General features: G+C 27.4%; 4 protein-coding genes and 1 long non-coding RNA gene across 10 annotated transcripts in view; 2 read left to right on the top strand and 3 right to left on the bottom strand.

Annotated features, from left to right (window-relative positions):
• LOC141528781 (UNC93-like protein) overlaps window positions 1–16,268 on the top strand; it is a 28,782-nt gene extending 12,514 nt beyond the window's left edge. For both annotated transcript variants that reach the window (XM_074245007.1, XM_074245009.1), the window contains exons 2-6: window positions 2,996–3,756; window positions 6,652–6,871; window positions 11,946–12,108; window positions 13,174–13,441; window positions 14,288–16,268. In XM_074245007.1, coding sequence (XP_074101108.1) covers window positions 3,012–3,756; window positions 6,652–6,871; window positions 11,946–12,108; window positions 13,174–13,441; window positions 14,288–14,613 — 1,722 coding nt within the window. In that variant the 5' untranslated portion in view covers window positions 2,996–3,011 and the 3' untranslated portion in view covers window positions 14,614–16,268. The remainder of the gene's footprint in view (window positions 1–2,995; window positions 3,757–6,651; window positions 6,872–11,945; window positions 12,109–13,173; window positions 13,442–14,287) is intronic.
• On the bottom strand, window positions 8,537–9,792 carry LOC141528951 (uncharacterized). Of its 2 annotated transcripts, none has more exons than XR_012479483.1 (3): window positions 9,684–9,792; window positions 9,125–9,614; window positions 8,537–9,053 (listed from the first exon to the last, which is right to left on the bottom strand). It is a non-coding gene; the product is annotated as an uncharacterized LOC141528951 (long non-coding RNA). The 2 variants fall into 2 exon arrangements; XR_012479482.1 differs by having other exon boundaries at window positions 9,144–9,614.
• A 1,610-nt stretch (window positions 16,269–17,878) lies between the features above and the next one.
• On the bottom strand, window positions 17,879–22,462 carry LOC141528779 (solute carrier family 53 member 1). Its single transcript, XM_074245005.1, has 10 exons — window positions 22,182–22,462; window positions 22,011–22,105; window positions 21,724–21,877; window positions 21,352–21,593; window positions 21,003–21,264; window positions 20,547–20,914; window positions 20,139–20,481; window positions 19,879–20,048; window positions 19,686–19,819; window positions 17,879–19,626 (listed from the first exon to the last, which is right to left on the bottom strand). The coding sequence occupies exons 2-10, from the start codon at window positions 22,077–22,079 to the stop codon at window positions 19,371–19,373; spliced, it is 1,998 nt and encodes a 665-aa protein (XP_074101106.1). The 5' UTR covers window positions 22,080–22,105; window positions 22,182–22,462; the 3' UTR covers window positions 17,879–19,370.
• A 376-nt stretch (window positions 22,463–22,838) lies between these two features.
• On the bottom strand, window positions 22,839–23,905 carry LOC141529064 (uncharacterized). Of its 2 annotated transcripts, none has more exons than XM_074245410.1 (3): window positions 23,764–23,905; window positions 23,209–23,494; window positions 22,839–23,126 (listed from the first exon to the last, which is right to left on the bottom strand). In XM_074245410.1, exons 2-3 carry the CDS (start codon window positions 23,281–23,283, stop codon window positions 22,839–22,841), a joined length of 363 nt encoding a protein of 120 aa, XP_074101511.1. In that variant the 5' UTR covers window positions 23,284–23,494; window positions 23,764–23,905. The 2 variants fall into 2 exon arrangements, with proteins under 2 accessions (XP_074101511.1, XP_074101510.1); XM_074245409.1 differs by having other exon boundaries at window positions 23,209–23,574; window positions 23,764–23,902.
• A 100-nt stretch (window positions 23,906–24,005) lies between these two features.
• On the top strand, window positions 24,006–27,024 carry Non1 (nucleolar GTP-binding protein 1). 3 transcript variants are annotated; one of them, XM_074245401.1, is made up of 7 exons: window positions 24,006–24,140; window positions 24,242–24,516; window positions 24,664–24,901; window positions 25,016–25,798; window positions 26,011–26,436; window positions 26,526–26,714; window positions 26,873–27,024. In XM_074245401.1, the coding sequence occupies exons 1-6, from the start codon at window positions 24,093–24,095 to the stop codon at window positions 26,679–26,681; spliced, it is 1,926 nt and encodes a 641-aa protein (XP_074101502.1). In that variant the 5' UTR covers window positions 24,006–24,092; the 3' UTR covers window positions 26,682–26,714; window positions 26,873–27,024. The 3 variants fall into 3 exon arrangements, with proteins under 3 accessions (XP_074101502.1, XP_074101503.1, XP_074101501.1); XM_074245402.1 differs by having other exon boundaries at window positions 26,870–26,990; XM_074245400.1 differs by lacking the exon at window positions 26,873–27,024 and having other exon boundaries at window positions 26,526–26,845.
• Window positions 27,025–27,042: the final 18 nt, after the last annotated feature.

The raw sequence follows: 27,042 nt of genomic DNA, 5'->3' as shown, positions 1-27,042 counted from the left end.
AATTATTAAAGTTAATTTATATAAGTGGAACGATTTTATTAATTCATTTTATTAATCATTCAATGGTATTCATATTTAATATAGGAATAATAATTAAATAAATTAGTTTGTAATCGCTAATCATTTTTTTTTTTTTTTTATAAGAATATTCTAATCAATAGTCAGTAATTATTGATTACTATTTATGTATTTTTTAATCGAGGGTAATAATAACAAAAAAATGAAAATTATACTAACAATAGAAAAAAAAAATAAGAATAATAAGTATTTTAAAAAAAAAAAAAAGGTAAAGATCAAGAAGGAAATTTTCGGATTAATCCATTTTTTGTGTGAGTAATTTTTGGTTTAAAAAAATCAATTTAATAATTTGGATATTTAAATTTTAAAAAATAGTCGTGTGAATTATTTAAAATTATTTTTTACAATTTATCACAAAAGGCTGCAAAAAATAAAAAAACATTGACGTGTGCCGGTTATTAATGTGTGCATATATCGTTGGAAATAAAGATAAGTATATCGGGTTTGGACTCAATTGTAAAGGGCATTGAATTTTCAGGTGTTACAGAGGAGGAAAAGTTTAAAAAGTATTTTAGTTTTAATAAATTAAACGTAAGAAATGAAACTAAAAGAAATAAAGATAATATTTAGATAATTATTTGAAAAGGTGAATGTAAAGATTAAAAATTATAAAGAAAGAGAATTTCAGACGGTCGATTTAGGCTATTGACACTCGGTTAATTTACACAGATTGTAATGGATCCTATTTAATAAATCAATGTCTATTAAGCGGCAAAATAAATCTGATTAAAGTGCACGAGTTAGTTTGTTAATTGAATTTATTTTATTAATGTTAATAAACGGGAATGAAAATTTATTTAAAGTTGCTGCAAGTTTGTGGATTGCGTTTGAGATATCGCTCTGTATTTATTATTAATGCGTTTTACATTATTTAATGAGGTTGAATTTAACAGCGACTTTTATTAAATTCCACTGATTCTAAGCGAACATAAATAATAATGATTTATCACAACCGTAATACTAGATCTGGCTTAATATAAATTATCAATCAAAATTTGTTGATATTTCTTCTGTTGAAAAATCTGCAAGTAACTGCAAATCTAATTGCTTGTAATAATAAATCCTGAACTCTAAGAATTGAAATATTTTTCCAAATTATCTCAATCAGTTGATATTAATTATTTAAAGTGATCTAACAGAGAAAATTTCCATGACATATTGCGTACTGTTAATCAATAGTAAACCATATAACCGCTATCGCTTAATAAATACCAACAGTATTCAACTTTTAAACTTGTTATTGATATTTATAATGCATACAACACGTTCGTACATTCACAATACACCGATCATACTCACACTGCTCCTTACGCAATCATTTGTACGCTTACGCCAAATACTAAAGTGAATGCGTCGAAAACAAGCTCACCGTTTAATATTTATTGCCTTTTTTTTTTTTTTTTTTTTTTTTTTTTTTTTATTAATTACTAAGTTATCCTTCTTTAATACAATTAACAATACATATTTCCATCTTTTCCTTCATATTTTTCTCTTCCTTCTTTTTGTCCTTCATTATTATTTTACTCACGGTAAATAGTCCTTCATAAAAGTCATTTATTTTAAAAATATATACTTAAAAAAATTGATTAATATTTTTTAAATGTAAATTTTTATTTGTAAGGGCTTAAAATAATTTTCTAAAATATTTAAAAAAATAACTTTGAATCCCGGAAAAATAATAAGTATTTACTTTTAATTTTTTTATCAGCATCCACGTGCGTATTTTAGTTTTATGTAAATTCCTGTTTTGACGAGACGATAACTACCTAATAATATAAATAACAATAAAAAATAAACAATTTTATTTGTTTCAACTGGTAGTACTTGAGATGATTGTCGGTAATAATATTAATTACACAAGTAATAAGATAATGATCTATTGAAAAAAGCGCTTATTAGTTTTAGCTGGCGGAAAATTTCGAGCTTGTTAATAGTAACAATTAATATTTTTATTTTATTGTTATTTCGTCGCCTTGAGTTCTTAGAATCTAACTAGACCCAACAATCTATTAACTATTATGCTACTAAACATTGTTTAACGTAATACGCCCTCGAATAGAGTGATTAAAATAATTATTCCATTTTTTCACTTAAACTCATAAATCATAGAACCAATAATACAATCATAGTTTATTTTTTTTTAATTCTAATGACTTATTAACGAAAAAAAAAAAAAAAAAAAAAAAAATTAGAAGTTGGAAATTTATTTTAGTAAAATAAAATTTGAGGGAAAATTAAATATTTGCGAATAATTTTGAACTTGGGGTTGAATTAAAGGGAAAATTCAGGAGAATTTGGAAAAATAAAAAAAAAATAAAAAAAGTTATTGGTCGAATCATATCGACCAGGCTGCGAACGCAGTCCCACTCCCGGGTGCGATCCCACTACTGCTCACCACGGAGACTTTTGGCTGCTGTGTTTCCCCTCTGGCCCGGTTCGCCTCTCCTTAGCTAACCTGGACACCCTGGACTCCTTCAGGGTGTCCATATTGATGGCAAAGCTTAGTGCGGACGCCCAGTCAACGTGGATCCTGCACCCACAGTGACTCCTTGTCTCAGATCCTCCACAATAACTAGCCTCCGAGTAGCCGGATTACAGAAGCCGCCACGCTCCCAGCTGAAAGCCACTCATGCTAGTTGTTCTTATGAATCGTTCGGAGCTTACGCATGCGCGATAATATATTTAAGCACTTGATTTTATTTTTTAAAAATGAAAATTTAAATAATTTATTAATAAATAAATAATTAAAAAATTGTAGACAAATAATTAGTCTTATTAATTTATGATAAAAGTTATTAATAGAAATTTTTGACAGAGAATTATTATTAATAATTAATTATAAATATTATTATAAAATAAATTTTAATAAAAATTGAAAATAATTAATATTAATAATAAAAACAAATTATAATTACAGGTAGTCATTAAATAGAATGGTAGCATCACAAAGCGACGATAGAAGGGGCGGTGGTGAGTCTCCGCCGACAAACGGAGCATCAGCCACCCCCGCGACAGACTCGTCACCCCCGGACGAGCATGAAACAGCAGTCTACACAGTCTCAGTGACCGGCGTGGGTTACAGAAATGAAGGGTACAAAGAAGACGGCACCGACGGAATTCCACCCGAGCCAACAAAGCCCCCGGCGCTTCCCGCCCCCGAGGATGACACGCAATCAAGGAAGTTCAAATTATCGCGCAGCGAAAAGTGGAGAATCCTCAAAAACATCGGAACAGTGTCGATAGCCTTCATGGTCCAGTTCACCGCCTTCCAGGGGACGGCGAACCTCCAGTCCTCGATAAATGCCTCCGATGGTCTGGGAACAGTCTCGTTGTCCGCGATTTACGCGGCGCTGGTGCTGTCCTGCATATTCGTCCCAACTTTTCTGATAAAAAGGCTCACTGTAAAATGGACGCTCTGCTTGTCGATGCTCTGCTACGCGCCCTATATTGGATCGCAGTTCTATCCAAGGTTTTACACCCTTGTGCCTGCCGGGGTGCTGCTCGGGCTGGGGGCGGCTCCCATGTGGGCTGCCAAGGCCACTTATTTAACTCAAGTCGGTGGGGTTTATGCCAAACTGACCGATCAACCTGCCGATGCTATTGTTGTCAGGTTCTTCGGGTTCTTCTTTCTTGCCTGGCAGACTGCTGAACTCTGGGGCAATCTTATTTCTTCTCTCGGTAAGTTTTTATCTTTTAATTCTTTTATAAAAAAATTTTTTCTTTAATTTTTTAGACAAAATTATTTTCATTTAAAAAAAAAATTTTTTTTTAATTTTGTATGCAATATAAATATTTTTTTTTTTTCTAAAATTCAAGCTATCTAGAAGCTATTAAAGTCATTAAGAATTTTTGTTTACTGTTATTTTATAAAAAAAAATTTTTTTCATTAACCAAGAAATGAAATTAGATTTTTTTTTAAACCCATAAAATTATTAACATAATTTTATTATATTTTTATTACGAGAATTTAATAAAAAATTAGAATAAATTAATAAAACAAAAACAAAGTAGATAAAAAAAGTAAAATGACTAGTTTTAGGTTCCACTATTTAAAACAGCAGGAATATAATTTAATAATTAATTAACAATAATAAAATATTGAATAAACTAACGCGTAGTTATTCTGAGAATGATTATTGACTGAAAGCGGAATAAAACAATTAGTGAGTGTATCAGCGGAACGTACTAAATATGATCTTAAATAGTAGTGAGGGTCAATGGATAGTCAGGCGCGTTATTAAACTCTGCAAACATCTTCAGCAAAATATCTGTCAAGAATATAAAAAACAACAAATAAATTTATTTATACATATCTTTCACAGACTAACTTGCCCATAGTCAACAGCCTCGGTTCATCGTATTCGATATTTATTATCATTATTATTATTATTAGTTTATTAGTATTTCAACATTCAACACGTGTAAGAAACGTAATATTAAATGTCACACGGAAACTGCCAAGTTTATTTTATTTACTATGTTTAAAGTCCTATTACAAGTTTCTGATATCTTTTATGTCCATACATATATTATATATTAATATATTTATGCTATATGGACTGTATTATGTATCAGTGAAAGACACTCAAGGCAATTAGTCAAACAAGACTTAACTAGTACGAACCTGTAATGATTTCTTCAGTTATTTATTTCATCTTATTTCTTTAAAAAAAATTTATTTTAATTATTTTAAATTAATTTTATTTTTTCTTTCAATTGAATTTTTTTTTAAATATTTAAGCCTTGTATATAATTTTTAAAATTAAAAAAAAAAAAAAATTGCATTTTTTTAGAGGTCTTGAAATAAAAACATAATTTTTGGAATTTAAAAAAAAAAAATTTTTTTTTTTTTTTTTTTTTTTGTTAAATTTTCTTAATAAATAAAATAAATTTTATAAATTTTTGCGATTAAAGTATCAGTAACCATCCGTGTAATTAAAAAAAAAAAAAAAAATAAATAAACAAATGCTGAGACTTTTAATTAAAAAAAAATATTAGATCTAGTATTAGATAAAAAATTACACACGCAACAATAAAAATAAAACTGTAATAATAAATTAGTTAATTAAATATGTTAATTTTTCTCACTCACACTGTAAAATTAAAAATATTAAGTGTTAAGCATCTGACCTTTACCAATTGTAAATTAAACAATGAAATCCCGTGTTGGATTATCATTATTCAATACTCGGCGATAAATTTAATCAAGGTCAATGTTTTTAATTCAAAATCTCGAGGTTAAGGAGTTAAATAATGATGTTTGCCGAACAATTAGCTGTTCAATCAATCGAAAAATTTTCAAATTAATTATTAATTAATACTTTTAATTATTAATTATAATTTTATTGATAAAAGTTTCGATCTGAATCTGCGTAAATTTGAAAGTAAATTCTCCACAATCAATAACAGATTTCTATTATTATTAATTATTATTATTATTATTATTATTATTATTATTATTATTATTATTATTATTATTATTATTATTATTATTATTATTATTATATTATTTATTGTTATTATTGGCGCTGTCGTGTGGTGAAAGTCGCTTAATTTTATTTTGTACATTTATAAATATTAAATTATTAAAAGTAATAACATTAATTGTAAACTGTAGACTGAGCGGTGATTTAACTAATTGATTTATTTATTTATTAATTTCATTAATCGATAAGATCACCCGAGCATTAACGCTCTTGTGTGAACAACTCTTTATCTATAAAAAATGTTAATATATGTACCGATAATTTTAAATAATATTTAGACAGTATACGTGCACATCCCGTCGCACTTGTGTCAATTCTTTAATATCTTATTCCACTTTGTTGCTACGCTTATTATTATTGCCAGTGTTTTGACCCACGGGAGTTTTTAATGTTTATTTTTTTAACAATTTTATATACTTTTCAAAGTTGTCAAAATTTGGTGAGAATTATTATTGATATTAAGATTTTAAGTTTACAGTTTTTTTTTTTTTTTAACTAAAAAAATTTTTTTTTCTATTTTTTTATTTAGTATGAGCTTAAAAAATTTATTTTTATTTTAGTTTTAGTTTTAAAATTTTTTAAATAGCTGGCTTGTTTTTTTTTTTTTTTTTTTAATTTATGATATTATTTAATAATTTTTTATAAATTTCAATGATTTTAAAGTGAAAAAATATAATTTTATATTTTTAATAAAAAAAAAAATTAAAAAATAAATTTATGTTTGAATTTTTTTGGAAAAAATTGAAAATTAAAAAAAATGACTAATTTTTTAAAATATATTGATCTAAAATTAAAAAATTTTCATTCTAAAAATTCATGAAAAATTTTTAAAAAGAAAAAAAATTGCAGTTTTTTGACTTAAAAATTACAAAATTCAAAATTAAATTTTAAAATTATATAAATCCATTGCAACGCAATATAGTTTAATAAAAAAGTTAATTTATTGATTGTTTATATTTAAAAACCGGCGACGCCCAAATTTATGAATAATAATTTGATGATTTTATGAATAATTTTTTTTTTTTTTTTTTTTTTAACTAAAAGTAGTAAAAAATTAATAACATTAAAAAAAAACTTTATTTTTCAGTGTTAAGCGAAGGAGAATTTGGTGGCGAAGGTGACATAAATTCAACGCGCTACAAAAAACTAAAAAGTTGCGGCGCTAATTTCTGTGTGATCGGAAACGGCGCGGATGAATCCTTGAAGCGTCCACCAGATTCCGAGATCTACGAGATATCCGCGATCTACTTAACTTGCGTCATCGTCGCTGTTATTATAGTCGCACTTTTTGTGGATCCTCTTTCAAGGTGAGTCCGAAAAAACTGTTTGTTTATACAGCCAGTAAAAAGTCGATAACAAATATCTTCATCGTCCCCTTCTAGTCAACTACAGTCAACACCGCTGAATAGACTGTTTAATCACAGTCACCGGGTACTAAATTAATAAATAAATTAATAAATTTGAATAAATCAAGGAACTAATTATCTGATTGTTGAATTTCGCCATTGCATTATCATTTTTTATTACTTGTGACTCATGTTTGTATTTCTTATTTCAATCCATACTTTTAAATTCATTCAGATGTGTTATCTTCATCTTGATTTGCAAAAAATTTATTCACTTATAATAATTATATTATAATAACAATAACAAATGTTTAATGCATTTTTTAAATCATTTTAATTCATTGGCTCAAGTTATAAAAAATTATGGAAGAATTTAAAACAAAATCATTTGATTCAACATTTTTTTATCAAATTAATTTTTATAATTTCTTCCCAATTTTTTAAATTAAAAATTTTTAAATCAAAAATTTTTCCACTCAAATCAAGATAAATAAAATCAAGTTAATTTTTCCAGAATACTCACTTAAATCCAAAGCGGGGGTAAAAATGATCATGTATCATTTTGTTTTGTCGTCATATTATGAAACAAGTGGCTAATAATAAGGTATCACGGGATCGACGAATCGCTGGCATTGTATCGCCATAAACATTGCTCGGTTAATGATTGCAAAATGACATACATCCGACTTTTAAGTTAGGATTCACCGATGCATAGCGCTCGCTTATGTAATTTCAAGATTTATAATTTCATTTTATTTTAAATTTTAGCTGTTGACGTACTTCCGGAGCGCGAACGGATATTCCAGTTATTATTTTCCTCTTTGAGCTGTTAGTTTCCCGAGTAATATAGCATATTCTTCCTAAAAAATTAATCAACTACTCACAAAAATATTTTAATAATAATTATTATCAAATAATTCAATTTAATGATCGGTAATTGATTAATTTTAATTTATTAAACAGAGATTTCCTTGTGTTGCGGAAAAAAACAGCAATTACCTCCTAATTTGATCTATTATTGACAATTGAATTGTCTGACCACAGTCTCTTCTTCTACTTCTCATGCTATTGCGCGTTGTTTTTCTTCAACCGCTTTATTATCTTGCTATTATCTTCAATTCTGTTCTATTCTTTTCAAATCGCTGGCGCTGATAGCGGGAGAGAAGACACTAGAATAAGAAGAAATAATTAAAATTTATATATCCTATTGTGTTGTAATATCAGGCTTCTCTTCCTGGTGGTACGTGGTGACGAGTAATTACGGATTATAATACTTACAATACACATCCATCTATTTTTTTTATTATATTTTAACTGGGTACGGTGAAGTAGGAATGACGCTAAAAAATTTAATTGATAAAACAGTAGCTGGAGATTATCTTTTTGATTATTTCGTTTATTCCAGGGAATTTTTATGTTTGTCACGCGATTTCTTTTTTTAATTAGGTCATCGTTTGTTCTAGAAATTTTTTTAAATTAAAATTTATATTATTGTCAGGGGGATAATTAAAATTTTAGTCTAATTTTATAATTTGACTATTTTATTATTAAAATTAAAATAATTAAATTTTTTGAATTAAGAATTTAAATAAAAATTTTATTTATTTATAGTGTACAAGCCATGACAAGGTTGCTAGTTAAAATTAAAACAATCAATTTTTTTTCCAAAAAATCTAAAAGCTTTAAATTAAATAATTTAAAATGTAAATAAAAATTTTATTGTCAGTAGGACAATAAAAATTTTATTATCAAAATTAAATTAATCAATTTTACTAAATAAAATAATTTCAAGGTCTCTAAAAAAATATAAATAATCTCTGAAAAAGAAAAAAAAATTAATAACAATTATTCAACATAAATAAATTATCTAACCACAATAATAAAGTCTTTCCGGTCTAATTATTAAAAAAAAATGATCGGAAAGTATGTGAAAGTAGCGTCACATCACATAATTTAAAAAATCTTTTCACCTCTACACGAATATCGCCTTTATTCTATAAATAAATAAATAAATAATTAAATCAGCCGAAGAAACAAGGTCCCGATCATTGCATTGGAATTGACCATATAACACTCATACAAATTGGAAAACACCTTTTTGCTCGCTGGCCGTCCAGAAATAAACTTGCATACATTCTCGTATCTAAAATAAAATAAATAATAAAGAATCCGTGGGAAAGGAAAATCGTAGAGCATACTTATATATATACTGACGACAATCTATACAGCATACCATAATTGAATTGAAGATTACGATTGATTACCAACAGACGTTTACGCTAGTCAGTATTAAATAAATTATTGGAAGAAACTTGAAGGCTATCGCATCGTCCTGCATCGCGGATGATTTTAATGACTTTATCATACGTGATATCTCAATATGACGGTAATTACATAACTTTCCGTCTACCTTATACATGTGATACTTAAGTTCTCAAATATATATATATATATATATATATATATATATATCTTCACGTATAAAGTTGGAAGTACAAGGTCATAAATAGCCCGACTGCGTAACGGTTCCATTCAAATCCATATATATATATATATATATATATACATAAAGAGTAATGAATTTAAAATTCTCGGAAAAACCTTTACGAATTAAATATTCATACGATAATTATATGTACATATTATTCCGAGGTAATTAATTGATGTTTTATATGAAGACGAGTTTTGTACCAAGATCTGAGACCTAAAAAAAAGTTATGGCTATAAATATGTGTGCAGGTATATATATTTATATATAAATTGACTAGCTTACCTTGCAAGGCTGTTTCTTCTTGCACACACACACACCTGTAATGTATTCTTAGCCTGGGGTACTAAATACAGAAGCTGTTATACTAACTATTGGTTACTCCGAGTTTTTCTCTTGAGATTATCCGTCTCTCCTTCTTATGAAAATTGCCAGTGATTCATAGAGAAGATACTGTGTATCTTTTTTTATTTACGCTCCGCTGGAGTATCGGTGTGTCTTCATCTGTGTGAGTAAGATTCTTTGAACTAGATTTTCGGGCACTTAAAAAGGTCGGATTAAATTGAAACTTTAAATACTTATCAAGGATTGATTTTATTTTTATTTAAAAATTTTTTTTTAGAATTTTAATTAGGACTTTCAAGATTTTTGGGTTTTTTTTTTTTTTTTTTAAATACAAAGATACGGGAGTGCGTGCGCCAAGTAGTTAAAAGTTTTTTAAGACATGCGCAGATTGATTTTTTATTTGAAAGATTTTTTGTTTGACTTTTTATTTAATAGCATTCTTTTTTAATTTTTTTAATTAAAAAAAAATATTTTTAGTTTGTAATTTTAAATATTATAAAATAAAACAAAAAATAATTTTATCTTTTAAAAATTTTATAGCTCCAAAAAAAATGTAAAACTGTATTGAGAAATATTTCCTCGAAATTAGTTCTTGAATAAATTAAATTAAGTATCCTCTAAAACATTTTATCAAAAAAAAAAAAAAAAAAAAAAAAAAAAAAAAATGAAAAAGAAATTTAAAGTAACATGTTCTATGATAAAATCCGAGAAAAAAAGTTCGGTTACATATTAAATAACAATAAAATGTAATCCAGTGGTACGGTAAATAAAATCGAGCGATAAACTAGTGGGTTAGTGTCCTCTATACATAATCTCGCTGTTCGGCGAGTTTTGAAAGATTATAACACATTGGTGGTGCCTGTGATCGCTATCTAAACCTCAAACCTTCCTCAAGAGGGAATAGAGTGAATATAATAGTACACCCACGCTTAGCTCAACCCGAAGAAAGGGACCAATAAAACTAGTGTTTGATTATTTTGCATGTCGAGTTGAGAAACAGAAACTTATAACTGGTAAACGTGTTCTCTGGAATGCAGTCCTTGCTACGCTCTGTCCGCAGAGTTGCTTGCCCATCGGTAATGCTCGAGGGCTGTGGAAGAGATACGCTAACTTATTCTTAGTCTTCTACGAATTTAACGAGTAACAAGAATAAGAAACACAAGTAACTTAAAAAAAAAAAAAAAAAATTAATAATAAATTTTTAAGTTTAAAACATTTTAGTCTACTTTAAATTTTCGCTCTGGGAATAAAAATGGGGTAAAAAAAGGTCTCCATAATTTTTTATCTTCAATATTTTAGCCACAATAAATACTTAAAATTTTTTTAAATTATGGATAAATTTTTTAGCTTGATTTTTGGAGTTTAAATTCAAATTTTAGAGACAAGAAAATTAAATTTTCTATAAAAAAACGTCTGAAATAATTTTTCCATATTTTCAATATTTAAACCCAGAATTTTGAATTGGAATAAAAAAATTCAAAATTAAAAAAAAATAAACTATTTTAAAATTAAGAACCGTCAAAAAATCGATTTAAATCCAAAATGCGATGATTAAAAAGCCTGAGTCTGAAAACTACGAGGCCCATGACCTTCCGATTATTCTCTCTAGACAGCTAACGAGTCTGCTGATATCTCAGGATATCCCGTGATCTGTAAAAAAAATAAAATACCAGAAAAAGAAGAAGAAGAAGAAGAAGAAGAGCCAGCTAAGGATGATTAATTTCTTTTCGAGCTACTTTTTATTTTTTTTGACTTACCTTTCGGTGGTTTGCTTGCAAATCTGCGGCCCATTAATAACAGCTCTTGAATAAATGCAAAATTTTATTGTTATAGAAAAAAAATATCGAGAGGTCATGGAACTCGTTTTTATGCTCAATCCGATTAGACATGTCACGTAATATCATTTTTTATGTTACGGGTCTTGAGGCTCGTTTTTTGGCTGTGAATTATCGAGCTGTACAAGCGGACCGATTTGTTCTGGTCATTTTAATACTTTATGTCTGAGTTATTAATTTTCTAAAATAGATATTTTACAGTAGACAATTGACAATTCAAACATGTGATAAAAAATTTATTTCACTTTATTGGCATAAAAAATAAATTTTTTAGCTCGTTATTCGTGAGATATATATTTTTTAAAATATATTTAATGATGAGAAAACGGCTTGTAAATATTTAAAATTATAATTTTTTATGTTACAGGTACGGAGAAAAACAGCGTAGAAATGATAGCACAGAGCTGAGCGGTATCCAGCTGTTATCAGCGACAGCCTATCAATTAAAAAAGCCATACCAGCAATTACTGATACCAATAACAGTATGGATTGGTATGGAGCAAGCATTTATCGGCGCCGATTTTACTCAGGTAAAAAAATTACCGTTCTTCTGCATGAGTATGCTTCTCAGCCCATACTTAAAATTTTTTCACACTCGTAATCTATTATAATCACCTCATTACAATAAACAAACTTCTTTAAAAATCTAGACTACACTAAAAACTAAAATAAAAAAAAAAATACTTAATTAACATATGTGTTAAATACATAACACAAATTTAAATTAAGTAACCAGTCGTGACAAAAATAATTCCTCAATATTTCTTCTGACGTCATGCCGCTCCGGAAAAGTCCAAAGACTGAAATTTCGAAATTTTATGTATTTAAAAAATTTATTACTATTACAATTTATGTCTTATCATCAGTAATTGCTAATTGAGCCACTAATTACTATGCAAATTTAAATAATAAAATTATAGTTTATAATTTACGCTGACGATTACTTGTCATTAATTTCAATTAATTATTACGTCAAATAAATTTATTAATAAAGAAAGAATTATTTTTCTAATAAATTGATTAATAGCGAAAGTTAATGCAATAAATAAATTAACATAATCGGGTTTGAGGTGATCGTCCACTGGTCAGGGATTTCTTTGGAATAAAAACCCAAGTATAAATAAATATGCTCTTATATATTATTTATTGATCATTAAAAATACTTACTTTAATTTTTTTAATAATTATTTATTATATTTATTGTCTTATTTATTTATTGCTTATTATTTTTATTATTAACACACTGATTTATTGTGCGCATGACTTCAGCATAAAAATTTTTTTTTATTTTTACATGTGGAATATTTTAATTAAATTTATTTTTATTGTTATAAAATTCTAAAAAAATTTCTAATGCTTGTCAAAATTTTAATAACAAAAAAATATTTTTTAAAAATTGTACTGACAGTTTTTGAAGTTTTTGACAAGTAAAATTTATTTACTTTTTTTTTTTTATAATTTTTTTGGATAAAAAAAATTTTTTTAAAGTCGGCTAATTTGATTGTTTTTTTTTTTTTTTTTTTTGTAATTTTATTTGTTATAAAATTTTTAAAATAAATAAATATCTGCTAAATTAATTTTAATATTGTTCTCAGGCTTACATTTCATGCGCATTGGGAGTCCAGAAAGTCGGCTACGTCATGATTTGTTTTGGCGTAGTAAACGCAATCTGTTCATTACTATTTGGCTCGGTAATGAAATTTGTCGGAAGACAACCACTAATGGCTTTGGGCGCCATAGTTCACGCGGCGCTAGTAGGTGTCCTTCTAGTCTGGAGGCCGCACCCAGAAAATGCCTACGTTTTCTTCACCGTCTCAGGACTCTGGGGCGTCGGAGATGCTGTTTGGCAAACCCAGGTTAACGGTAAATGTCTAGATTTATTTTATTTACCATTTATCACTCTTATTTCTTATTTTTTTTAATATTTTAATATTTGCTGCGCAATTGAATGAATTTTTTAGAAAGAATTAATCATCTTCAGTTATTAATCATCTTCGGCTTTGTTATAAATTTAAGTGATTTATTTTTAAGTCTACGTGCTGATAAAGAATTATAATCTGGAGATAATAAAAAAAAAGCAATAAAAATGATAATGATGGTAGTGACTAACGCGGAGAAGTAATGATGATAATTGTCTAACGGTTGTTATGAAATTATTTTACAATTTACATACTTAAGTGTCAAAAAAAATAAACGAATTATTGTTTTTTTTTTTTTTTAAATTTGCTTTTATGCGAAATCTTTTTAGTTTGTTTAAAAATTTTATTAGTTTGTTTACTTCCGTGTTTAAATAACCTGACTAAATTCAAGTTTTTTTAACTGGGAAGAAAAAGTCACACTAACTCATTTTGCGGAAGAAATATATTTATTATTATTATTATATTATTATTATATTATTATCATCATCTAAGCTCATCCCGATGTTAAATTCATCAAGAGCTTTCATTTGAGTACCCACATGCATTTTTGATATATTTTATATATATACATATATATAAATATATAAAATATATGAAAAATTGATGTGGGTACTCAAATGAAAGATCTCGATGAGTGTAACATCGGGATGAACTTATATCTTTAAAAATGTCAATATTTTACAAGATACTAGAGAGAAAATATAAATTACCATTACAATAATTTTTTTATTAAATATTTCAAAATTAAAAAAAAAAAAAAACACTAAACTAATAAAATAAAATCCAACAGGTCTGTACGGTACACTCTTCAGAAGAAATAAAGAAGCAGCATTTTCAAACTACCGACTATGGGAGAGCGTGGGTTTCGTAGTAGCATACGCATACAGCACCCACCTGTGCGCAAGAATGAAGCTCTACGTGATGTTATCAGTCCTGGTGATCGGCTTCATGGGTTACATAGTGGTAGAAATCCTGCACCGACGCAAGCAAAGAAGGCTAAAAGCCCTGGCAGAGGACCCGAAAGCCGCTCAGGCGGCGGCGGAGGCAAACCTCCCCGAGGAGACCGACGACGAGAAGGACGATATCGATGACGATATCATTATCACCCACTTGTAGGAGTTGAGGATCCAAAATCGATAGCAAGTAAGCCTGACGGTCTGACGCACAGGTTTAGCCTCTCTTACCTCGTTACTGCAAGATCGCTCGTCGACCCGCGCAATCAAATTAATCAAATGTCCTAATATAGATTATAAATATTTAATATTCACATAAATATAAATAAACTAAAAGCTTTAATTTATAAATAATAATAATTAAAAATATTAAATATTATTTATTATTTTAAAAAAATTATCGCAAGTTTATTTATAGTTTGCCGGGGCGACGATCGAAGGAAAATGCTTGGAAGCCATTTCCGGACACGTTTGATTGCTAATTTATTTAATTAGCAAAAAATTAGCTTGATTTATTTAAAGCTAACTCGCTTTCTTCCCGTAAGAAGGCGCTGGGGTATCAACGTGGTTATTTCCCGACTTGTATATATATTTAAAATTTACACAAACCACATGCGAGAAGATAAAAAATTATTTTTCATTATAAATGAAAAAAAAAAAATTGAGAACAATTAATTGATGATAATTGGAGATATATTTAATCGAAAATATTTATATCAAATGATTAGTAATTATATAAATGATAAAATAAAATAATAGATATCGCTCGTAGCCATCTAGCGGTGTAACCATGAAGCGTCCGTTTAATTGTACAGTATGTTTACGAATAATGGATTAGAAAGTGTGATTATTCATATGTAATGGTAAGGATGATGATGAATGAAGAAATGAAAAAAATTTAAAAAAAAAAAAAAAAAAAAAATAGCTGGTTTGTTTTTTTAGTAATCGGCTTTGTGTATTGATATCGGATTTATTGTATGTAATGTTTTGATTTAATATCAAGGGACACACGAGCACCCGGAGATTATTAAGGATTATTAATTTGTTATATGTTATATATTAAATATTATATTATGTGTAATTCTAATTGTATTTGTAATAGTTGTTGTATGTCATATAGGCCGCGTCAAGCGTGCAATAACACGTTTTAAATTTTAAAATTCACCGTACGACACTTGCGAAACAGTATTTTTTACACGTTTATTTAAAACGTTATGAAGGACATGTCAGTTTTTAAATTATTCATTTTCAATTTTTTTTTTTTTTTTTTTTTTTTTTTTTTTTTTTAAGGCAATTTATTGATCAAAATTCAATCAGATTTTTTTTTTTGTTGTATAGTTATTTTTTTTACAATTGGTTGCTTAATATTCAGCAAAATTGTTATCGTTGAAAAAAAAATTTTTTTTTGAGATAGAAATTATCAATAAATATTTAAGTGGAATAAAATAATTATTCTAAATTGGAAAATTAAAATTTTCTGGATTATTTTCCAACCGACGGCCTTGCTTGCATACCAGACAAGTATATTTATTGATATTTTTATATTAAAAAGAAAATAAACGGTGGTAACAATGATGAATTATCATGTACAAGAAATCTGATCTTTTTTCCATCGATAATTACTTATTCGACCTTCGTGCGATACACGAGAATGAAATGAGTATTAAGTAGGTACTATTATATTGTAATCAGTGGACGAGTATAAAACTTCAATCATATTTCATTTAAATTTTTTAAAAATCTAATTAATGTGTATTATATTTTACGAGCAGAGATAAGAGTACACTGCATTACTTTGAGATAATGTCTGGTTGGAGATTTTTTGGAGAGCTTCAGGTTTGTTTGATTATCATCTTCGGTGTTTTTCTTCTTTCTTAGATTTTATATTATAGAGAATTATGGAAAATAAAAATTCAGACGGAAACTTGTAACACGCCTTTTGTATCCGTCGCTATTTATATATTCTATGTGCGTGTTATGATTGATTTTTTTTTTGTAATTATGGTAAATTGTTTTTATTTATAGAAAAAAATTAAAAGAGAAATTGTTGGATTATTTAAATGAAGAAAATTATTAAAAAAAATTTTGTTTTGTAAATATTTAATAAAAAATTTCTTCTTGATATTTAAATAATTTTTTTTTTTCAGTTAATAAATTGTTTTTGGTTATAAAATATGATTTTTGGATATTTAAGAAGAAAGAAGAAATTGTTTTTAAAAAATCAAAGAAGAAATTTATAAATTAAAAAAATAAAAGAGAAATTATTGGAATATTTATTTTTTGAATAATGAATAAGAAAGAAGAAATAATTTGTAAAAAATTAAAGAAGAAATTTAATAAATTTTCTGAATAATTAAAAAAAAAATTAAAAATAATTTTTTTTTATATAAAAATTTTCTTCTAAAATTTTCAAAGAATGTTTTTTTAATTAATAAATTGTAATTAAAAAAAAAAATTTTTTTTTTGAATATTTGAGAAGAAATAAAAAATAAAAAATCAAAGAAGAAATATATAAATTAAAAATTTTGTATTAATATTTAAAAAAAAAAAAACATTTCTTCAGAATAAATAAAAAAAATGAACAATAGATAAATTATAAATAAATGAATAATGGATAAAAAGATATCCATAAATAAATAAATAAATAAATAAAGTGAAGTGATAAAATAATGAAACATGTCGTGTAGATAATTTCTTATTCAGGCATATGCTCAACAAGATATAACAAAACTACTTTTTTATTTGCGTAATGCACCATTCACTATCATGCATTAGATCAATCTGCAATATTTCAATACAATTTACACATAAATATTGTACATATAACATAAATTGTTGAAGTAATGCGGTATGTATCTTACTCTTAGATTTTTATAAAAAAATCTACGACCTTGTTTTGCTTTCAATTATAATAATAATTATAACGAGGAATTTTTACGCAATGATAAATATTTTCGAAAGAAGAATATAATTGACAGTATGAAAAATAAAAGCTCAGTGTGCTTTACGATAATTAAACAAAGTGTATAAAATAAATTGTTAGCAAGTTGAGTAACGAGTAATTTTATAAAGAGCACTAGCACTTAATAACAAGTTATTATATTATTTTATATAATAAAAAGAACAAAAAAATATCTCATAAGTAATAGTCGTATGTATTACTGTTATATACATATTTTAATTACTTTAATTATATTAATTAATCTATTAATGGTAACAGTAAGTTAGAATAAGAACAAAGCAATGGGACCAATTTACCCGATCAAGAAAATTTAATTGAGTAATCAGTTATTAGTATTAAGCATAATTGTCATGCATTTCTTCATGGCAGTAATTATCTTTGAAAAATTATAACAGGAAATTACTCTACTTAGAGCGGATTTTCGATAAAAAAAAATTATTATTTTTTTTCTTCTTGTCTTTAAAGGTTTTATTATTTCATTTTTTTTTTTTTTTTTTTTTATTTATCCATATTATTATTATTATAATTAATTAAAAATTATTGCCGGCACGATGCTTTAGGCGAATATTTGTACAGTGTAGTTTGTATTATTTTACTATTAAACATGTCTTTATAATATAAATTTATTTATTTATTTTTTCCTTAACAATTTTAGATTTTTATTTAATTTTTTTTAATTAATATTTATTTAATATTTATACGAAAATTAAAATTTATGTTTCAAAACTATAAAAGTAGCCATAACTCCTAAAATAATGACTAGGGGCAAATTAGGCCATTCTAAATCCTCGAAAATTAAAAATTTTTATACTACTTTGATCAATAGCTTTATTCATAATAATTAGCCTTACATTAATTATTTATTTATATATTTATAAGATTTACAATATATATATATATTTAATATTTCAAAAAAATCTATTTTTAAATTCAACGAGCAAATAAATTATAAAATACGTAATTACAAATATTAACTATTAATAATAATAATAATAATGCCATTTTTATTTGGAACGTTTAACTAAATTATTCATTTAAAATATCACATTTAATTACTTAATGTTTTATTTATCGGTAAATTGTTCTATAAAAAAATATTATATTGTTAAAGTACTTTACTGTTGAGCTTAAAAATTGAGTATGAAACCAATTAATTACTATTAACAATAACTAATAAAAAATAATTAAGTTTTTTTCTTTAATTGCTATTGTGTTAAGTAAATCAGTAGCGTTAAAATTATTTTTAAAGGTCATTTTTTTTTATGTAATTATAAAATACTGAGCAGTCAATAATTTAATTTTCTAAACGTTCCTTATTTTTTTTTTTTTTTTAAATTAATAATCAAATTAAAATGGCTAATAATCGCTAAAGCAAGTTATTTATACAACTTAATATTAGCCACTTATTATCCCGACAAAATATCCCCGGAAAAAATATGTTAAATAATTAAATTACCAATACATGAGCTTGTTACCATATTGTGCCCTTTTATCATGAATTTTCTGTTACATTTAGTCTCGAGGATATTTTCTCGGAGATATTTTTTTTTAGGATATTTTTTCGGGGATATTTTGTCGAAGATATTTTATCGAAGGATCAAAACGCCTGATACTCTAATTATACTGATAAAAAATAGCTCGAACTAAAAAACAAAAATTTTCTCAAATCCTCAATAATTTTTTTTCAACAAATAAAACTTAAAAAAAAAAAAAAAAATCAAAATTCAAAACAACGCTCAATGGAAGCACTTGTCATCGTATAAAACCATCAACTTCAAAATATATAATAAATTTAGAAAAACAAAGGCACCCGATGGCAAAGTATTAATCATAATTACAATTACACTACTCAACAAATAGCATAAAAGTCTACTAACTAAAAACTAATTAATTTGTTTTTAAATTCACCTAGATAATTTACAGATTTACATTTCCAATAATTTAATATAGCACGTGTCTCAGCTGGCATTCGAGACGTCAATGTCAATAGTCTCTTCTTTAAGTAACGCTCGCTTGTCTTCTTTGCCAGGTTTTTTACCACCGGCTTTGCGTTTACCTCTGTTTACTACTCCGTTTTCGTCGTCCATCATTCTGAGTATTTGAATCTGATCTGAGCTTTCTATCGGTGCGATCGAAATATCTCTTACGGCTCTGAATTTACCGCAATTATTCAGGTGCTCGTTTTCTAAACGGAAAAAATTCCAAACGAATCTCCTATAAAAAAAAAAAATATGTAATATTGATAATTATTTTTTTTTTTAAGTAATAATTACCTAAAAACTTCTAGAGGAGCAACAATAGAAGTCATCAAATCACTTGAAACATATTTAAAATCAACTAAAATAAAACTTGCTATCCATATAAATCTCAAAACAAAGTCTTCAATGATGGCAAAGTAATAAAAGCTCTGTAATAAAATTTTTTTAAATAATTTATTATTATTATTATTAAAAAAAAAATACTTACAGCTGAAGAATACACAACTTCTTCACGTAAAAATTTATTTTCTCCAGCATTACTATCTAACAACCCCCAATCCATTTTTATATCCCAAGTGTAAGAGTAAATAGAATTGATAATACAGCTTGCTAACCAAAACCATAGAAATGGATTTTCCCAGTTGCTTTTATATTGATCTGAAATAAAAATTAAATTTAAAAAAATATTCTTATATTAAATTAAATAATTACTCAATTGATTAATTAATAAATAAATAAGAAATATACCTGCGTAATAAGACCTCAAAGTATTTGAAATAACAACTAAAAAAGTTGTCGAATATTTTCCAGCATTAGCCAAATGCGGAAAAGCTTCTTTAGAATCTTTATAACGCCTGAGACACTGGGCGAATCTAAACCACGCAGGTAGACAATTTACAATAGGCCTGACGATAAGCGACCCGGACATACATTGCGTAGTGTCGTTAGCTTGCAGCCAATCGCCGTTGGTTAAATAAAAACACACTAGAAAATGAAAATCCAGCAACGGAGTTACAAGACTGTTTAATTGATCAGCCAGCCAGAAATCCGCGAAATTTACAAACGCAAATGGTGCTATTATCATTCTCCACTGAAACAAATTTTATTAATAAATATTTATTATTGGATATAATTATGTAATTATTGTAAACTTACTGTTATTCTCAGTAACCAGAACCGCGCTTCGTGGCGAAATATTTTTAGAGGATTCAAAATGAATGCTATCATAATACAAACAAGCACCAGAGGATTTACGAACGGTGGAATACTCAAGCTAGCGCTGAATAAAAAACTTAGAAGACTGAGAGTCCATATGACTCCTAAAACCGCTGATAATTCCATTAAATGCTGCTCGGATAAGTGATTACGTGGATCGAGCTCGAATATTAACACATGATTCACTCCAGATGATCTCCAGCCGTAGACGTTTACTCCCATTAGAAATAAAAATTGAATTATTAGCAGTGGTCCTCTGTACAAGCGAAATGCTATTTTTAAATTCTCTTGTCCTTCGTGAAAAATTGCTGAAAATATTTATTAATGTAAAATTGAAAAAAAAAAAAAAAAAAAAAAAATATCAATCAAATATTTTAAATCGAAAAATTAAATTACCGGAAAGTACAACAGCGACGAATAATATAATAAAGCTTCCTGAAAATAATCCAACTTTAAAAGTCGTCCATGGACTCTGATGTTCGCCCAGTGGAGGAACTCTCAGGCGTTTCATAGCCCGTTGACGATCACCACCTTCCAGTTCATTAGTGACATTGGCCTCGGTATCGTGGATTAATTTGTCTATGTCTTTCGACGTGTAGAAATGACTCGTCTCCACGCATTCTACTCGCCACTTGCATCCAGTATCTACTGATAAAAGCTATAAAGACATTTTTTTTTTTTTTTTTAAATAGCGATAATTAATTTAATAGTAAAAAAAATGTACATGGAATTTAAATTTAAGTACCTTGTCATGTTTTTTGAGAATTTTCCTGAACCCAGTGTAATTTAAATTTTGATAATTCTGCAGTAATATCAATGATAAATAATACTCTGAAAATCCTAATTTCAATTCACGAATTTTTCGTGCTGGTAATTTAGCGCTTGCTAGCTTTCCTTTATTTTTATGGCTGCCATGCTGCAAATCTAGGGCAGTTTTTAATTCGTTTTGTAAGGAGGCATATTTTCTTGTTGCTTCTGCTAACTTTTCTGTAATAAATTTTAATTTATTTTTTATTAATTGTAGCAAGAAAAATTTATTTTAAAAATTCTATCTTAAGAAACTCCAAAAAATTATAAATACAATTTTTTTTTAAATAATTTTTTAATAAAGTGATACCTGAATAAAATGTGTTAATTTTTTTTAATTCACGATCACAAAACGTAAAAAAAACTTCATCAAAGGAAGCAAAGTGTCGTGAAATAACCTCTGGTTCCACACTCTCTGCAGACGGCGCTTCTTCGACGGCTGCATAGAGCATAGCTTTCATTTCCTATTAAATAAATAAATAAAAATTAATTCAGCAGATATTTGACAATTTTAAAAATTTTTTTAACAAATAAATTATTGCAAAAATTAAAAAAAAAAATCAAGTCTTGAAAAAAGAATAAATAAAATAATTTTACCTCATAACTGATGTATTGTTTTCTCCATTCCGGAGTAATATGAGCTGATAGATGCTCCGCAAACTTCATTTTTTATTTTTATAATTTTCAGTCACCTAAAAAATAAATTAATTATTAATTAATTAATTAAAAAACACTGAGGTTAAAAAACTATCCAAACATGCTACTCACCATCAAGAGATTAAAAGAGATCAAAACAATTTATATTTATAATCTCTGGTGTTTATTAGCAGTAAAGCGAGATTATATTATTAAGTTGACAAAATAAATATTTATAATCTTAAAATAAACAAAGACTCCGGTGCAATGCAATTGTTGAAATAAAACACTGCTCGACAATGAGAGTAAGTACTGTTACCCAGACATTTAATTGTTTAAAGTTAATTTTCTTTGCTAATGCAATTTATTTAGCCTCTATAAGACCTTTGTTTGAGCATTATATTGCTGTTACTCATTTTATCAGCTGTTATCTATTGTATTATCAATTTTTAACTCATGACATTAATAGTATGTTTATTAAAAGTCACTTGACTTGTAGTTTTTGTTTTTGCCGCTTGGCGGAGACACTGGGAAGTTCTTTGGGAGATTTAAATTGTATTAAAAAAATAATAAGTTATAAATAATCAAAAAAAATAAAAACATCGGCTATCTTTATTATTATTTTTATTAATAACACTTTTAAATTGTTTTACAATTTTTTTATTTAATTTAAATAAATAAATTTGTTTTAAATAATTAAAAATTACAGCAATGAAGAAATAAAAAATTTATAAAACTGAATAATTAAGTGAGTAAATAAAAAAATTGACAATAGTGCAATTAATTTTTTTAACAGCTGATATTAAATCGATGTAAAATAAATCCAGTACTAATTTCATTAACAAACACCGCAAAGTTGTGATTTCCTTTTGAGCACGTGTCAAATTTAAATTGTGCTCTCATTTTTTCGGGTGGAATTCGCATTGGAAAATATTTAGAGCACTCTGTATTTTTATTTTCATACCGCTCATTTTCCGCAACAGAAGTGTAAATATTAACCTCGGTATTTCTTTTCTGGTCGAGGAAAACATCGACTGATTCATTTGCGCACTTGTAGGAAAATCCACTGTAAGTAAGCTGTAATTAAAAAAAGATAAGTATGTTTTCTAAAAAAAAAATATTAATAGAAAATTTTTAATTTATAAAATTAAAAACTTACATTTTTAACAAGAGCTTGGGCGCTGACCAGACGAAGGAACAAAGATATAATAAAAAATAATTTTTTATCCGCCATTTTCGAAAATTGCTTTTTAAAAATATATATATATATTTGTAAAATAGTGTTTTTATATCAACTGAATTTTAACTTCAAATTTTATTTCCCTTTTATAACCGATAAAACCACTGACTCATTGCTTCCGTAAAAAATTAATCTAATTACCATTCAGTCAACAATGGAATTAAATTGTACTTCCTATTTTGATGATGATTTTATCAGCAAAACACTTTGAAATAATGAATTGGTACTAATATATTAGTTTTCGGTCTACCGACTTCAATATTTATTAATATCTCTTGACTGAAGCTTAATAATGGAACAAATTTTAGATTTCTACGTCAATTTTTTTTTTTAATTTGTCACCAAAATTTTTAAAACAATTAAAACAATTCAAAATGTTTAGAATTTTTTTTTTTTTCATTAAAAAAAAATTTGTCATGTGGATAATTTGAAAAATTCTAAGTTTAATTTTTTAAAAAAACCTTTTTTACTTACCATTTTTATTCAGTTTATGATTTGGTCAGCTGATAGTAGTGAAATTTTTTTCAAAATGAGGGCGCGCAAAGCATAATTACCAAAAATTCAAAATATAGTGACACAAGTTACTTGCAGATGGCGTTATAGTAATTTTACAAATTATCAACAGAGTATTTTCATTCCACCTGATTGAGCGTGCGCATTTTTTACTCTTTGTGAACTATGAAAAATACATCGGCTGGCAATTTATAATTTATAGGTTAGGCATCAAATGAAATTCACATCACCACGTGAGTTTCTTGTGAGTAGTGTTTAATCATTTAAATAATTAAATAAAACAAGCCAAGATGTCGATGTACAACTTTAAAAAAATCACTGTAGTCCCTACGGCAAAGGTAAATATAATTTTGTTAAATAAATAAAAATACAATTAGCATTAATTGTTTTTCCATAATGTTGGTTAAGCAGGAGGTTATTAAAATATTTTATTTTTCAGGATTTCATCGATATAATTTTATCTCGAACTCAAAGAAAAACCCCGACAGTAATTCACAAAAATTACAAAATATCCCGAATCCGGGCATTTTACACCCGCAAGGTTAAATTCTCCCAGCAGAGTTTCCACGACCGTCTGTCTAAGATTATCCAGGAGTTCCCGAAGCTCGATGATGTCCACCCTTTCTACGCGGACTTGATGAACGTCTTGTACGACAAGGATCATTACAAAATAGCTCTGGGACAAACAAATACTGCAAGACATTTAATTGATAAGTAAGTTTGATCTTTAAATTTAATATATGAAAATTAAATTAGCCAACGTTTAAAAATTTTTAGAATTTTCTTTTATTAAAAAAGTTCTGATTTAATTATTTTTTATTCATAATTCACTCAATTTATTTTTTTATCGGCCATTTTCAGTGTTGCCAAGGATTACGTTCGTCTTCTCAAGTACGGAGACTCTCTCTACAGATGTAAACAGCTCAAAAAAGCGGCCTTGGGTCGTATGGCCACCATTATGAAGCGACAAGCTGCTAATTTGACTTATTTGGAGCAAGTTCGTCAGCATTTAGCTCGTTTACCTAGCATTGATCCTTATACAAGGACTATTATTATCTGTGGGTTTCCTAATGTCGGAAAAAGTAGTTTTATTAACAAGGTATTTTTTTTTTTTTTTTTTTTTTTTTTATATATATAATTATTACAGTACAAAATTTTAGAATTTTTTTAACAAATGAATTATAGAAAAAAAAATTTTTTTTATCAATTTCAGATAACTCGCGCAGAAGTAGAAGTCCAACCGTACGCTTTTACAACAAAATCACTGTACGTAGGTCACACAGACTACAAATACTTACGCTGGCAAGTAATTGACACCCCTGGAATCCTAGATCACGCATTGGAAGACCGTAACGTGATTGAAATGCAAGCAGTAACAGCTTTGGCACACTTGCGAGCTGCAGTTCTTTACGTCTGCGATTTATCTGAGCAATGCGGTCATACTCTAGAAGAGCAACTGAAGCTTTTCGAGTCGATCAAGCCGCTCTTCGCCAACAAGCCCCTGATAATCGTCGCGAACAAAATCGACGTGGTGGGCCTGGACGAGCTGTCCGCTGACAAGCGTGAAGTCGTAAAGAAATTCGAGGAATACGATATTCCCGTCTTGGCGATGAGTACATTCACCGAGGAAGGAGTGATGGAGGTTAAACATGAGGCTTGCGAACGACTGTTGTCCTTCCGGGTCGACCAGAAGGTCAAGACCAAGAAAGTGGAAGGTCTGCTGAACCGTCTCCATGTCGCAATTCCTGCTCCTAGAGACAGCAAAGTACGTCCGCCTTGCATTCCTGCTAGTGTTTTGCAGAAAAAAGCAGTTGCTGCTGAAAAAGCCGAACGTAAACGCAAGTTGGAGCGCGATATTGAAGAAGAAATGGGAGATGATTATATTCTTGATTTGAAGAAGAATTATGATATTGAAGGCGATCAGAAGTATGATATTATTCCTGAAATTTGGGAAGGACACAATATTGCTGATTATATTGATCCTGAAATATTTGATGTAAATATTTTTTTTTATGATTTATTAATTTATAAATTTTTATTTATTAATGATGATAATAATAATAATAATAAACAAATACATTTTTATTGTTGTTATTATTATTATTAAAAATTAGATTAAAAAAAAAACTTATTTAATAATAATAATAAATTTTGGAATTATTGTTATTATTAATAATTATTAATAATTTTGTTTTATATTTTTTCTAGAAACTAAATGAATTAGAAAGAGCTGAAGAATTAAGAATCGCTTCAGGAATTTACGACTACAAGGTACCAGAATTAACAGAAACAATGAAAGATATCCGTGCGATGGCCCAACAGATCCGTGAAAAGATAGCAATAGACAAGCAAGAATCGCTTGTCAACAAACAATCTACAAAACCAGTAATGCCACGAACCTCAGTAGCTCGCGGTCGCGACAGAAGTGTTCGTAAATTGCGAGACCAGATGGAAGGTCTCGGCGTTGATATGGAAGACACCGGAGATGCCCACTTCACCAAGACTCGAGGAAGATCTCGCTCGTTATCTGGTCCAGCTCGTAAGAAGCAACGCGTCGAGTCCGTGGTCTCGACTTCTCGCGCCCGCAGCAGCTCAAGACCTGCCAGAGATGAGATGGGTGTCAAGGATGTTGTGGTAATTTTTTTTTCCCACTATTTTTTTCAAATTTTCCAACTGTGTTTGGTTTTTAATCTTTTTTTTTTTTTTTTTTTTTTTTTTTCTAGATGAAATCTAAGCTGAAGAATATCGCTCACAAAGCTATCAGAAAGAAGGTCGCGAAGAAAGGTCTTAAGGGTGAAGCTGATCGCTTCATCGGTACAAAAATGCCTAAGCATTTGTTTTCAGGCAAACGAGGTGTTGGAAAAACTGACAGAAGATAAAAATTTATTTTATTATTTTTATTATTCTTCTTGGTACGTTTTAATTAACGTAATTTATTTTTACATTAAATTTAAATGTATTAGAATAATTAATTTTTTTTTTTTTTTTTCAATAATTATACTGATTATTATTATTAAAAATACAAAATATATTAATCAACGAATTTTTAATTGAAATTTAATGCCAGCAGTTGAGACAAGATACAAGATAATTTCTTCATAAGACACAAATTGCAACGACACTAAATATTACTTAAAAAAACCGATTTTTGTCATATAAATATCCTGGATAAAAAATTTTTATTCTCTTAATATAGATAATTTTTTAATAAATTTAAACCAGACATTTAATTAATGCGAC

The sequence above is a fragment of the Cotesia typhae genome, unplaced genomic scaffold (assembly GCF_013202065.1).
Source record: "Cotesia typhae breed Kobodo isofemale line unplaced genomic scaffold, CoteBio_Ctyphae contig_44, whole genome shotgun sequence".
Lineage (NCBI taxonomy): Eukaryota > Metazoa > Arthropoda > Insecta > Hymenoptera > Braconidae > Cotesia > Cotesia typhae.
Note: the sequence above shows the minus strand (reverse complement) of the source record. Positions and strands in the feature narration are given on the sequence as shown.